At 39.9% G+C, this 15,413-nt stretch overlaps 1 protein-coding gene across 1 annotated transcript in view; it reads right to left on the reverse strand.

Moving 5' to 3' along the window:
• Positions 1-302: 302 nt before the first annotated feature.
• LOC108709357 (leucine-rich repeat-containing protein 75A) overlaps positions 303-15,413 on the reverse strand; it is a 132,163-nt gene continuing 117,052 nt past the window's right edge. Inside the window, exon 4 of the mRNA XM_018249124.2 lies at positions 303-2,260. Coding sequence (XP_018104613.1) covers positions 1,741-2,260 — 520 coding nt within the window. The 3' untranslated portion in view covers positions 303-1,740. The remainder of the gene's footprint in view (positions 2,261-15,413) is intronic.

The following is a 15,413-nucleotide window of genomic DNA, read 5'->3' on the forward strand; positions in this document are numbered from 1 at the left end:
AGCTCCAAAGACCTGCAAGAACATCTTGCTGCAGATGGTGTATCTGTACATTATTCTACAAAGAACATCTGTATGGCAGGGTGATGAGAAAGAAGCCCTTTCTGCACTCACATCACAAACAGAGTCGCTTGTTGTATGCAAAAGCTCATTTAGACAAGCCACAATCATTTTGGAACAAAGTGCTTTGGACTGATGAGACAGTATTTGGTCATAACAAAAAGCAATTTGCATGGCCGGATTCCAAGAAAAACACCTGCTACCTACTGTCAAATTTGGTGGAGGTTCCATCATGCTGTGGGGCTGTGTGGCTAGTTCAGGGACTGGGGTCCTTGTTAAAGTCGAGGGTCGGATGAATTCAACCCAATATCAACAAATAAAGGCATGTTATATATTAAAAGGAAGTCACTACTTCCTGAAAGCTCAGTCAATGATAAACAAAACTCCAAAGAATTAAGAGGGGTTCCCAAACTTTTTCATATGACTGTATCAGTAAGGCAACACAGTTGGGCTCATTCTCTAACACTGGACAAATATATATAATGATATAACAGATTTAAGTAAAGCATCTGACACACATAAGGGTGCATTTACATCTGCAAGTGCATTCGAGGGTTTCAAAAAGACATCCAAAGGCGTGAATTGAGCTAAAAGTGCATAATTGTGTCTAAAAAAATCGAACACAGGCAACATTTTGACACAGTCTCAGCATCTGCTAATGTTCTGCACAACTGCATTTGATTTGGGTCCTACTGCAATTGTGTGCACTGCACAATGCAATAGTGTCAGGTGCATCGTCCCCTTGCAGTTGCAACTCATGTCTTAAACTGCAATTAACCTACAAGTTAGAAAACAAAAACAAAGATCTGATGTTTTTCTCCACTGTTTTACACAGACTGATAAATACGTTCCTTAGTGGGCCAGGTTCTTCATCTATTTGCGAATTATTCAAATTCTATTTTCATGATCACAGCCACTGACGTTCTTTTAGTTTAAATACATGAGAAGATGTATACAAAGTTAACTCAGAGGTTGCAACTGCAGAAAAAGTGAAAATCCTCAGAAATAAGAGAAGATTTTGGGGGAGAAAAATCCCATGCATACATCGCATTTCAAAAGATTTCAGAAGATATTACAAAAGATGCTGTGAAATCATTCAATGATTTGATTTTCATTTTCTCCTGTAACACAATAGAAATGCACTCTGCTATGTAGGAGTTTATTTGCATTCATATAAAAAAATCATTTAATAGAAGGAAGATGTTTGGGGTTCTCTATACTTCCGCTTTCTCTATCTATAGCTGAATTACAACTGGCACTTCGCTTTGTAGTTGAAGAGTAGCTTTGGGGCCACAGGTTGGACATCCTTGTCCTGAATTCTTCCAAGCCAATACTTAACTTTTGGAAAAACCGAAATGTGCTGGTTGTCCGACCTATTGAGCAGTCTGAGGCCCCTACTTAATAACTCCTGCTAAGTTACAACTCCTATTGCTCCTAACAAGCCAGGGTTTTCCTACCACTGTTGTAGAACTCTTTAGGAAAACATTACATTTATCAAAACAGCTGCAAAGGAAAAGATTAGAGTAATCCCAGGTGTTAAGAACACCTTGAAAAATAATCACATTTTGGAGGTGGTTTATATACAAATAGTCTGGCGAAATAGCTTTATAAAATAGACTTTACCCTATTTGGACCTCAGCAGCTACAGTATAATATTACATATGTACATTATGAAGCATTTGGCTAGCTTTCTGGTTCTGAGCTCTGTTCACACTCTCCAACTGCAATTTGATATTCTTGGTTCTCTGCTGACCCATCCTGGTTCTCCAGTTCATTGAGCTGTCCCTCTCCAAATTCTAGAATTGTTGGCAAATGTCCCTGCTTGGGGCAGCGCTTCTTGAGGCTTACTAAAAAGGGCTGAGGAAGGGAGAATATGTCCACATTATTTCCGAGGTCAATCCAAGTCATACTAGCAAACTTTTTGGGATCTTTCAGAGCTTCAGTCAATTCCCTCAGGATGGCTTTTGTCAAACGGTTTCCATTGAGAGATAGGGTGGAGAGTTGCGGGAGGGAACTAAGAACAGGCATTAACTGGAGAAACATTTCGTCCGTGAGTTCAGTGAAACAGAGTTCCGCGTTCTCCACATACTCTGAGTTGGACTGGAGATATAGTATCACACGTTCCAGATCTTTCGTGTTGAGCGTAATCCCAGAAATATCCATGGTGCCTTCATGGGGCCTCCCAGACAAAATAACTTTCAAGCTGGAAGAAAACAAGAAACGAAAATTCAGCGAGGCCTCGGCTTGTTTAAAATTAAATGATGGAAAACCTACAACAGAATATTAGAAGTGAGCAAGGATGCTCGTATAAAGACACAAGGCCACAGTGGTCTGCTCTTATACATCTCATGGAAAGCCCAGGTTTACTAAGTTCCATATTTTTTACAAGTTTTTAAGACATGCCCACCAATTTTAGCCGCACCAACTCACATTTAAAAGAATGTGCAACTTGATCAACATTTCTTTATTACACAGTGGCTCCAGCAATATATCACACTGTGACCCAAGTATATCACAGCACGGTGGCCCCAGAAATATATGACACAGTGCTGCCAGCATTTCATGATAAGTGGCCACTAGAATAACAGTCTTGAACCGCAGCAAACAAAACCTTGGATTTCTGATTATTTAAATGCTGAAAGCTTTTTTTTCGGCCGCGTAAAATACTCTTTTTGAAATGTTGGAAAAACAATTATATTCCCTGTTGCTGCAGTCAATTTCTTCTGTAAATAAGCATCTGAGGTGCTATTACGTGTTTCACTTAGTGAAGTAGGAGTCCATTAAAATAGGTTGAAGCTATGCACCTGAATATGCAGCATCATAATCCTGAGAAACAAGCGCTTAGCTGCCTTGGTTCTACCGGTACAACATCCAGCTTTAGAGAAGCATCAACACACCATTAGAAAAGGCCGAGACCTGCTCTCATATACAGTGATGAGGGCCAGAGATCAAATACATGTTCCATAAGGAAGCGTTATATTCATAGTTGCATCCCTTTCTCCTGGTCTCTAAACATTCAGATTCTTCCCCATAATTACAGCTCCAACAGCAGGGGCATCAAATCTATGCCCCAGAGCATCCACCATCCCCATTCATGTGCCTTATAGGAACACTTTCTATATATATACTGTATGACGCACTAGAGGACAGCAAATGTCATACATGGAATGGCAGCATTTGCATACAGAGGTCTTTGCTACTTACTCTATGCATTTTTTAATTAGAGATGGCATTACAGTGGGATATCTATTCAAAATGCAGTTAAAAACGCGGAGTTCCAGTGCACAGAAATGTAGCCATTTTTAACACAGCTATCATTTCTGATAATCAGTGGTTAACTTTTAGTAGGTTATACAATTTACTATTCCTACCAACTTTGCAACTGGTGTTTATTATTTATTTTTTTATATTTTTGAATAATTTACCATCCTCTACTATGGCTCTGTGAGCTTACAATGTTCTCATTTTGGTTACTGTTTTCTACCTTTCTATTCAGTCCCTTCTCTATTCATCTTCCAGTCTCTCATTCAAATCACTGTCTGTTGGCTATGGAAAACAAGACAATAACAACCAGATAGCTTCTGAAATTCCAAACTCAAGAGCTGCAGAACCAAAAGCTAAATAACTGAAAAATCACAAAGAATTAAAAAATGAAAACCAACTGCTAATTGTCTCCAAATAAGGAAAACCGGGCAGAATTTTTTTGATTGACACAGCGATCGGCCAATCCCCGTGTCAAAGCCCACTGATGTCACAGCCCGTCCCCCTGCCCGGTCTTAGCCTCATGGAAAGGGGGCAACCCTATGGTGAACAACCCCTTTAATGATGAGAAATCTAGACTTCCATAAGTATTCTCAGAAAACACTGGGGTTGTACTGTAACCTGAGAGTTGTACGTCGGCAAAATAGTCACGTTGTGACATTAAGGGGCAGATTTTTCAAGGGTCGAATTTCGAATTCAAAAACACCAACCGAAATTAAATCAAATTTTTTTTTTGGCCGAATAGGTCCGTTTTGGATTGAATCGTACGAATCAAAGTAATAGCGCATTTGAAACAGACGGAAAAAAAACTTTGATTTTTCAAAGTCCACCAATTGACTCCAAATAGGTTGTAGGAGGTCCCCCATAGGCTCAATTTTTAAGAGACAGTGCATGATAAATGTCAAAATTCGAATTTTCACATTTTTTTCAAATTCAAATTGAATTTGGACTATTCCCTAGTCGAAGTTCACAAAAATTAGCTCGAAATTCAAATTTTTACTTCAACCTTTGATAAATCTGCCCCATACATAGTAAAATGTAACAAAACTCCACAAAAGGGTCAGACTGGGCCAGCGAGACTTCTGGAAAAAACCCAACGGGCCCGGCCCTCGTGTGCCCACCGGGCCAGACCAGCTCCCTGACCCCCGGCTTCTGATCTTCCTCCCTAGTGGTGTAGACAAAGGAGGTAGACTCAGGGGTGCCGGAGGCGGGTTGCGGCTGGGGGTTCCAGTCCAACGCTTCTCCACAATGACTGTATTAAAGCTTATCAAAGGAATCATCCCCTTGTTTTGCTTGACGGGATAATTCCAGCTTCATGGCCAGGGCTGCCATCAAAAGGGTACAGATGATACTGCAGTCAGGGGCCCCATGGCAGAAGGGGCCTCAATACCTAAAAGTCCAATTTGCAGGCCATAAATTCAGGGAGTTGCAGGAGAGTGGGTGTTGTTTGTATAGATCATGGGTGGGGGTTTCAGCATTATGGGGCATGTCTAGGGTGGATAAGGAGCATGGCTATGAGTGTGTTAGTCATATTCTTTTGCACTGGGGCACCAATCCACTTGCTTGCAGGGACTTCTTCCCAGTTGCCCAAGACACAAAAGGGTTAATAACAGGGTGCCTCTTTGGGGGAGGGCACTGATAACTTATTAGTATTGGGCCCTGTCATTTCTGATAGTGGCCCTGAGTGTGGCAGTGAGTAACTAGTGGCCCTGCTCCAGATGCTTTCCTGGAAAATGCAGCAAAATGACAACACAAGGAGAAGCAATGAGCTGACACTAAGGGGCAGATTTGAATTTTCACATTTTTTTTTTTTTGTCAAAATTCTCAAATTCGAATTGTGAATTATCCAAACTCGATTTGAGTTTTAATTAGAAATTTTGAGATTTATCATACTCTGGCCCTTTAGGAACTCAAATTTGATTATTCGCCACCTTAAACCTGCCGAATTGCTGTATAGGTCAATGGTAGAAGTCCAGGGATCAATTTGGTGATGTTTGCAGCCTTCCAGAATCAAGTTTTTAAATTATAGTTTTTCTTATGCAAATCGAATTTGAATTTTCAGGTCGATTCAATTTGTCCGAGCGGAGAAAATTTGATTTTATTAATCAATTTCGATATTTCGAATTTACGGGAGTTTATGGGAGTTTTAAAAAACTCACATGAATTTGACCCTTGATAAATGTGCCTCTAAGTACATGAGGAGTAAGTAACATGAGGAGAGACAGATTCAGAGATTCAGAGCTAGGCCAAAAATGGCTAGACATAGGGGCAAATTTACGACAATTTACTAACGGGTGCTGGCAGAAATTCGCTACTCTAGCGCTTCTTCACACCCTTACGCCAGATGAAGTAGCGCTCTTGTGAAGGGACGTACCTATGCTAATTCACTAAGTTGTGCATTTTTGTGAACGTTACCTCTTGCGCCAGACTTTTCTTCGTCACCTCAGACCAGGCGAAGTGCAATAGAGTAGATAGGACTTGCTTAAAAAAAAGTTGACGCTGGTGTCTTTTACTCTTTTATGGGTGATAGGCTGAAAAAGATCGTAAATTTTTTTGAGGGTACCTTCCTTCCCCCCTACATTTCCTAACATATGGTACCTAAACTATACAGTGGGCACATGTATAGGGCAAAATAACAACGCTATTTTATTTTATGAAGGTTTCCCAGGCTTGTGTAGTGTAATGTATTTGCTGCTACATATAAGTTCATTGTACTTTAACCATATGCAAATTAGGCATCGCTAGCCTAACTTCGAACCGCTGATCTTAACATCGATAGCGCAACTTCTCAAACGATCTGTAAATTGTGCGGAACTACGGATCTTCATGAATTTGCACAGCCCTGGCAAATGTACGCCTGGTGAAGTGCGGCGAAGTCAACGCTGGCGCAACTTCAGAGGTAACTAAATTCGCCCCTTGGTATTAACAAAAAATAGGTAATTACCTAAACTATATTTTAAGGTGTCTGCTGTTAGAAGCAATGAGCATGCATCATTTGCATGCAGAAAGAAAGGCAGGTTTCCAGCACTCACTGCCAGTGCATGAACACACCTGATGTGGCAGCAAAACCTCATCACTGTTTTGCATTTGCACGTTCCCACTGGTTAGAACAATCATACTCTCCTCCTCATGTTATTCTTTTTGCCTAACCCCTATGAAAAAATAAAGAAACTTGGAACTGGAAATGTTGTCTAGGAGAAGATAAAAATAACATTTACATAAGTGCTAAATATTTTCCACAGTGCGTAGATCTGAGTTCAAAACCGATGCAATTCACAGTCCTCCCGCTAGATGTCAGCCTGAAGCAGAAAAATGATAACACAAGGGCAAACCAAATACAGAAATTGGAGCAAAAATAATGGAAACCACCAAACAATATGGGAATATTTTTAATAATAAAGAACTGGACTGCATTTTGCATGTAGAACAGCATCTGTATTTGCTGGATCTATACAGATTTCGAAATTCCTGATAGTGGGGGAACACCCTATGTTTTATAATTGTGTATACCTTACAAATAGGGTTGTCACTTAGGTGGTATTTTACCGGTCTGGCTGGTTAGTTTTTTTTTCCAGAGAAGGTGGCAACCCTATTTACAACTAAGGCAGCAAACATTTTCTTATACAGGTATGGGATGCTTTATCTGGAAAACCCGTTATCTAGAAAGCTCCATATTATGGAAAGGCCGTCTCCCATGGACTCCATTTTATCCAATTAATCCAAATATTTAAAAATGATTTCCTTTTTCTTTGTAATAATAAAACAGTACCTTGAACTTTTATTCAAACTAAGATATAATTAATCCTTATTGGAACCAGAACCAACCAATTGGGTTTATTGAATGTTTACATGATTTTCTAGTAGACTTAAGGCACGGAGATTCAAATTACGGAAAGATCCATTATCCGGAAACCCCCAGGTCCCAAGCATTCTGGATAACAGCTCTCATATCAAGGAAACCCAATACACAGAAAGCTCCATTATTGGTGGCAAAACAATCCTATTGGATTTATTCAGTGTTTAAATGGTTTAAGTAGACCTAAGGTATGAAAACCGCTGGTCCAATCATTCTGGATAACAGATCCTATTACTCTACTTTTAATTCTATGTTCACACTTGATTGAGGCATCCCAGTCTCTGGCTCAGTATGCTCTGTGCTCCTGACAAATATTCTCTTCAGGCTGTTCCTGATATAGAAGTCAGACAGCACTTATGAAGGAGCTCACTGAGAAGCTAAGTATCAGGCTCCTGTCCTGCGTTACACTAAGCTGTACTACTTAAAGGGACAGTTCATTGTAAAGAAAAAATAAAAACTGTGTAAATAGATAGGCAGTGCAAAATAAAATAAAATTTTTGGCTAACTAACTATATTGAAAACCTTTTTTTATTTTGCACAGCCTATCTATTTACCCAGTTTTTATTTTTATACTGAACAATTCCTTTAATCAGCAGCAAAATATACAAAGAATTACTGACATTTGCTATGGAGTTCCCTTGCTGTCTGGCAATAGCAGATGCAGTGGGGCCTTGAGATAGTTACAATAATATGAATATTATGTGAAATAGTACAGTACGTTCCTTGTATAGTTGGAATAGCAGTTTATCAAATATGTTATCTTACATTTCAGTTTATAGTTGGGGACAGATATTTTAAATCTGAAGTTTATTGCAATCTCTAAATTACAATAGTCATTGCAATAATATATACAGGATACAGGAGATACAATAAATAACTAGCTTTATAGGGGATTCATACAGTAGCATACAAATCCCCTAAACTTGTAATTAATAATGAACACTATATGGTGGTGGTTTCAGTCTGAGCTTAAAATTATCATAATAAAAATAGCACCTTTATTGGAGTTCCTCTCTGGTCCCTCTCTGTGTTTCAAACGAGTGGTGGGCGTGTCCTAATGGTCCTTGCCATGAGCACATTAGCAGGAAGTGGAAAGGATGGGTGGTGCTACGCTTTTTTTTAACATTTTCAATAAAGCAGCAAAAAGCACAACATTTCTAGGCACACTTCTTTCTATATTTAGAGGGGTCCTGGCACATTTATGTGATTTCACAATATTGCGTGTTTAGAATTTTTTTTTATATATTTATATAAATGTATATTTATAATATGGCACATTTTGGTGGAAAGGAGTAGAGGCCATGGCTGCCAACTGACATTCGTTAGGCATATGCATTATGGTAGTCCCGCAGCGGGTCGGGTACCCGTGGGTTACCTGCAAAAACCTGTGGGTTGCGGATAGAAGTTCCGGGTGCGGGTATAGACGCAGGTTGACGGTTTTGCAGGTTTACAATGACAGCACTTCCTGTTTTACTCCTTTTTTCTGATCACGACAACTTCCGATGACGTCACTTTCGGTTTACAATGACAGCACTTCCTGATTCTTAATGGTCAGCGGGTCGCGGGTCCGGGCTGCGGATAAGGTACTCGTGGGTCAGGTAGCAGGTAAGAATGCGGGTTGCGGGTCTGGGTTGTGGATTGCAGGTTGCTGGGTACGGGCCTGGTACGGGTCCCAAAAAATGGACCCGCGCAGGACTCTACATTATGGGCCTCAGAACATCCCACTACGTTGCCTGTGGGTTGATCACTTAGACAAACCTATAATCAGTCTAGGAAATGTAAGTGCAATAATGTGTGGAAGTTACCAATGAATAAGTGTCTAATTAGTCATGTCAAGGTTTGCCTGGGACCTGGCTATCCTTCAGTATCCCCCGGGCTTTATGGCTTATGCTTTCAAGGGCGAATGAGGGTAAACAGATCTGATTGTGCAAGTGTTTCCTCTCCAACACATATTAGCTTGAACCGAAAGCCGTTATCATAAATGGTTTTCTGCCCAAGAATACAAAGAATGAAAGCGCAACTTAATTAGTACAAGTAATCCCCTAGCAACACATGTAACCATGGGGGAAAAGATGTTTATCTTTCCGTATCTGTCACTATAGGAAATGTGTTTCCGAAAGCAATTAGGAGAATATTATTGGATTACTACTGTGTGTATTATGGCTACACAGCAACTGGGGATGCCAGACTCACTTAGTGCATGCATGAGTGTTAATACTTGTATGCATGTGATCTGCTGTGTAATGCAGAATTAGTATATTGTGACCAAATAGGAAATTGTAATATGATAAATTAGGGCTCATTTACATCTCCAAGTGCAGTGAGCTAAGTGCAATTTCTATATGTTTTTTTTTTCACTGAATACAGTGGTTTTCCCCAGAATTGCAGAATCATTGAGGTTACATGGAGGGGGGGGATAGTGCGTTTGATACAATTGCGCTGCTCCTGGTGCCATTGCATCCATTTCACCAAAATGAACACAACTGTGCTAACATTTCAATGCAAATTGGGAACAATTGCACAGAAGTCTTTCTGCCATTTTAGTATTTCTAGTATTAGGCATGGAAGTGAATTTTGCCTTTGATTCCTTAAGTGCAAATGTACTGCACCTATTGACGGGGGGGGGGGACTGGGGGAAACCTGGAGCTACTGCCTGGGCTAGGGTTCCATTATTGATATCTAAGAAAAAATGATAGGGATTGAATAAACTATTATGTCTGGAACAAAACAAAATATGAAGATAAAAAGGTCTTTTGGAGAGCGTACAGTTGAGCAATTGTTGCCAATTTGCAGAGTACTGTGGGATATATTGGTGATATGTAAATAAAGGGTAACAATAACATCAAATATATTAACTACACACATTACATATAGAGTGTCTTCCGGAACAGCAATAGAAACATTATTGCTGTTTGTGCTCTTGTTTTGTTACGGAACAACCGACGGCAGACACAGCTGGATCCATGTGCCAATATGATTTTACATGTTATTTGAAACTGTAGTGGGCTCAGCTGGAAAGTCTCATATTAACAGGGTCTTTTTTAGTGCAGGCAAAGAAAGCATTTGTTGTAGCTCATATCATCAAAGGAGCCCCTAGAGGAAAATAGTTATGAAAATAATTAGAGACACTTAATGTGCAGATACATCCATCATGTCCTGTTTCTGGCCCTAAAGCTGTTGTTGAACAGCAACTCCCAGCATGCCACCAACAAGGCAACTTATGCCAAGGTTCTTGGCTCATCTGGAAACTGATAGTATAATTCCAATCACTCTTAGTCCCACTGATGGGAAATGGAGAAAGAGAGATGGAGCCCCCAAGGGAGCTGCGCCAATGAGGCGAGTTCAAAAACTCTCCTTAGGCAGCAACTCCCTTGCCAGGAGCGTCAAATAGCAGCTCCTGGTACCTTTAAGAGCAGAGGCATTTCTGGTTTCTAAACTGGTAATTTGGCTCTTAAATACATAATAATAAGTACATTTGTGCTATTGGAGCCAAATGGGCAGCTTGAACATCCCATAAGGGTTTGGGAAACGCTTGGCCCCACACCTTTTAGTAGAGAGTTACGCCAGATGTTCTGGAGAAGCTAAAATGCCAAATAAACCTTAATGGTAGGAATGTACCACATTAATCTGCCCAAGCCATGATATCTTGTATTTATTCTATTGTTATAATAATAAACTCCACACAGGAGGGACGTTTCTTTACAAAAAAGGGTAGCTCTGTTTCTATAAGATGGATAAATTGTGGGTGAGGTATATTCCTATATATATATTTAAGTTAAGAGATGTTCCAAATAAAAAAAAGTTAAATTTAATCAGTTTAACCTCATATGTGGGATAATAGCTGGTACAGATTATATTGAACTTGTTTTCCTTAGAGATAACCGTATTTTGGGCTACAACAGATACCTGGTGCCTAGAATTCTCCATCATATATAGTTAAAAGAAGTAGTTAATTGTAGCCTCAAAATGTCTGAGATTTTTTTTATAAAATAAACCAGAGAAGCCGTCTGGGCTGAGAGTAGTACTAGACTTGAAGGATTTCATAGTTTGTTGTACTTCCTCAATCATGAAAGGATTATCCAGTAGGTCCTGATGTTTATTGTGTAAAGGTGGCCATAGTTTAACTTTCCTTGTCCTAAGTAAGGGAAAATATAACCGTTTTGTAAAGCCTTGCAATGCCTGTATCATCATCTTAATTACTGAATAGTGCACTCCACTATTTAAAAATCTGCAGCCACAGAGGGAATACCAGGTATGTTGCATAAGTGTCCCCTAAAGAAAGGTAAGGTTTTAAATCTATTACCCAAACAGTACAATTTATCCTGTGAGCCACCTGTGAAACAGGAGTCTTACAGCGTTTCCATAAGCTGAGCAAGCATAAGGCCAATAATATTGAAAGCAAATCATATTGAAGACATAATCTGGTCTGCAAAAAGCAGGACAGATTCAGTGAGTCATCGAAGACCTGCAGGTGTTACAGTGTCTAGACGAAATATCCATTCAGCCTCTTTCCTGAGCAGTAGTGTGATCTTAGGGACGATACATTGTGGTTATGTTCCTTACAATGTTGTACCAAAGGGGTGGTATCTTTACCAATTTTAATCACACTTTTATGTTTTAGAAACCTATCCTTGAGTTTCTGTATGGTTTTACCTTTGTATTATATCATGCTATTCTATGTTTGATCTTTGCAAGGACCGTGGGTGTGAGAAAGATGTACCTTGTATCATGCCATTACACTCCGAGCAATTATAACATAGATAATTGCCAGGCTGAGGATTAGAGAGAAAATGTGTGTTAGTGTAATGAGCCTTATTGTTTGCGCAAACCAGCTCATCATTCAGGTCTTTACTCCGTTTTTAGGCAAACATTGGGGTATCCTGACATTGGGACCCTAGAATAGCGTCCGCTTGCAGATGATGCCAGTGCTTTTGTACAATGTGGTTGATATAACAACTGGCTGTTGTGTATTTGGTAAGAAATACCTTTCTATCCTTGCTGCCCCCTGTCTGCGTGTGTCTGTATTTACCTGTAATATTGGTTGTTCCACCACCTCTTAGGTATAGCCTCGTTCACGAAATCGGCCATTCATAGCAGTGAGTTCCCAAGCTCGTCTGGTTCTGCTGTAATGCCTTTAACCCTTTGGTTTTGTCGAAACGCGTAGGGCCAGTTACTGTATGATGTAACTATTGTTGTGAATAAAAAACCTTTTATTTTTTTCATTCTAGAGTATGCAATCCTTTTTCTTTATTTTGAGTATTACTACATTGGAGATTTTAATGGGCAGCCTCCAGGGGATTGGCACCTTTAGGAGTGTGCGCCTTATAACAATTCTATGATTGATACGAATTGAGTCAGTGTCTGATTTTTTTAGATACAAATAATTCTTATGTGGAATTTAGCAAAATTCAATAGGAAAGGATCAAAGATGGATTTAGTTTCTCTGCCCTGTTTAGCTCAAGTTGTCAAACAGATATTTTTTGTGATTAATACAATACAAAAACAATGTTCAGCACAAGTCATTGAACTGTTGTTGAAAACTGTACCTTTAATAGAATAAATGCCTAATCTGCACTAGAACAAACATACAGTTCATTTAGTGGTTTCCAGCTTCTCTTTCACTCAAGTAAACAAATTACATGAGCACTTGAATGAGACATTGGCTTAAACCATAAACAAGTTATTGTGCAATGAGATGATGTTGCTTTATTTCATGTTAGTACATTAAGCTCCTGTTTTTCTTTGAGGCTGGTAAATGAATGTGTGTGGTCTCTGCTCCTGTAAGACAATTGGTCATGCCTCTAAAAAAAAGGACGTTATTTGAAAACTGTGTTTCCTCTTTGGCGGTGCTTCATTCTGCAGATGGTACCAAGGGGGCTTGTATGATGTCAAAATGGTACTAGTCAGCATATTTTAATGAAGTTATTCTATTTTTTAAAAATGATTTCCCTTTCCACTGTAATAATAAAAAAGTACTTAGATACATTCTTACTGGAGTAAAAACAATCAATTGGGTTTATTTAATGTTTAAATTATTTTAGAGTATAGCAATCCAAATTACAGAAAGACCCCAGGTCTCAAGCATTCTGCATAACAGGTCCCATACCTGTACTATACACGGCAATATAGTATAAAATATAATATTTATAAGAACTTAATATACTTTTGCATGGTTTCCCTAGCATCTATAATGTCATGACAGTGTATGCGTCTAAAACACTCGTAGGTGATTATCAGGCCCAGATTTGTGGCAACGCCACAAAGACACATTTGTAGGGACGGCATGCCGCACAGCCGCATCCATATTTCTGGGTTCCTACAGGAAACCCGGAGCGATGTTATAGTGGGAGCAGCGTGGTGCATTTAAATGTGAGCTGGGGGTAGGGGCACGCATGCATTGGTGGTAGCTTGCGTGTGCGCAACATGGTAGAGCGCGTGCACATGTTGGTTGCATGCGCGCACACGCCTGGGGTAGGGGGCGCAAGAGGCCTATTTGGAAATCCGGCGCTGGTGATAATTACAGTAGGCAATGGAATTGTCAGGCTTACCGGATAGTTTATGAAGCGATGGACTTCTTCTGGATGATAAGGACCCACAAGCGGCTCACACAACACAGAACCCACCTGGGGATGATACAGGGGGAAGCCGTGAGTGGAGAGAAGCCAGTGAGGCTAAGCCGAACCGAGGTACCAGGGACATCAAAGGTCATACACAGGAATCAATCAGAAGTAGACAAGTCTGTAAAGCTAGGTCTCAGGACAAACCACGATAACCAGGCACAGTTTCAGTACAAAAAACAGTTTAAATACCTTTAGTCTTGGCACCAATTCTCCAGCATCCGAACGCCTGCTACGAGATGCCAGCGTCATCACGCTCTGCGTCGAAACATGCCTGCGCCTGAATGCACGCGCAAGCGACCCGACGCCCATGACGTCAGAACTGCAGGACGGAGGCGCGCCGAGGGATCCGTTCGGTAAGTATTTCTTACAGGAATGAGATTTGGGGACCTGCCTCCAAGGCTTCAAGAAAACTTTAGAGAAGAAGCATCTGTAATTGCCCCACATGCCACTGCGTGTACATGTAAAGCTATGCCTCTAAAGGTATTTCCTCATACTAAGCACAATTCAGTTGTGAAATGTAAGACTATAGCAGCCTATTTTTCAAAGTGAGAACATTCTTTAGTTATTTATTGCTCTAAAAATCAGGTGATTTACAATTATTGGCTTAAAACACAGATGGACTGGAAACCGATACTCATTTCAGTTAATAGCTTCAGCCATAAGGAAAAACGAAGAAAAAGAAGGTTGTTATGATGCCCCATGTCTACTGTGCTCAGAAATCGTGGGCCTTGTTTACTATGGTGGGTACAAATAAAGCAGCGAATTTCTATGTTATTTACTCACCATCCAATGTTTTTTTCTACAGAATTCCACTGTAATTGAAAAAATTTGGGCAACGTTTATTACTCAACAATAAAATAAACAAATAACTCACAACTGTTCCTGTGACAATATAAGTGCCTTCAGGTAAAACTAGGGGGAGCCTTGTATTTTATAATTGATAAAAGGCAGGTGTTAAAAGAGACTAAACCTTATAAATGAATATGTCTTAAAATGCCATATTTTATATACTGAACTAATTGCACCAGCCTAAAGTTTCAGCTTGTCAATAGCAGCAATGATCCAGGACTTCAAACTTGTCACAGGGGGTCACCATCTTGGAAAGTGTCTGTGACACTCACATGCTCAGTGGGCTCTGAGCAGCTGTTGAGAAGCTAAGCTTAGGGGTCGTCGCAAATTATCAAGCAGAAAATGAGGTTGGTCTGTAATATAAGATGATGCTACAAGGCTGATTATTAATCTAATTGTCTGTATTAATTACTAATCGGCCTTATATTGTGACATTTATATTCTATGTGTACTGTAAATTTTGAGTCCCTAAGCTCAGTAACTGACAGCAGCAGCACAGAGCATGTGCAGTGAATCAGCAGAAAAGAAGATGGGGCGCTACTGGGGCATCTTCAGAGACACAGATCTTTACTGCTAAACGGTTGTGGTTGCCTTAGGCTGGTACCGAAGCCCAAAACATAATGTACAACATTTTTAGCCTACATCTTAAGTTAAGTTTTAGTTCCCCTTTATTCAATATGGTCATAAACCTTGCATGTTGTACCCTGCACCTAGTGTCTTATTCACATTAGGGTGTAGGGTGTAACTACTGCATTTGGCACTAGGTGCAT

The sequence above is a fragment of the Xenopus laevis genome, chromosome 2S, assembly GCF_017654675.1.
Source record: "Xenopus laevis strain J_2021 chromosome 2S, Xenopus_laevis_v10.1, whole genome shotgun sequence".
Taxonomy (NCBI): domain Eukaryota; kingdom Metazoa; phylum Chordata; class Amphibia; order Anura; family Pipidae; genus Xenopus; species Xenopus laevis.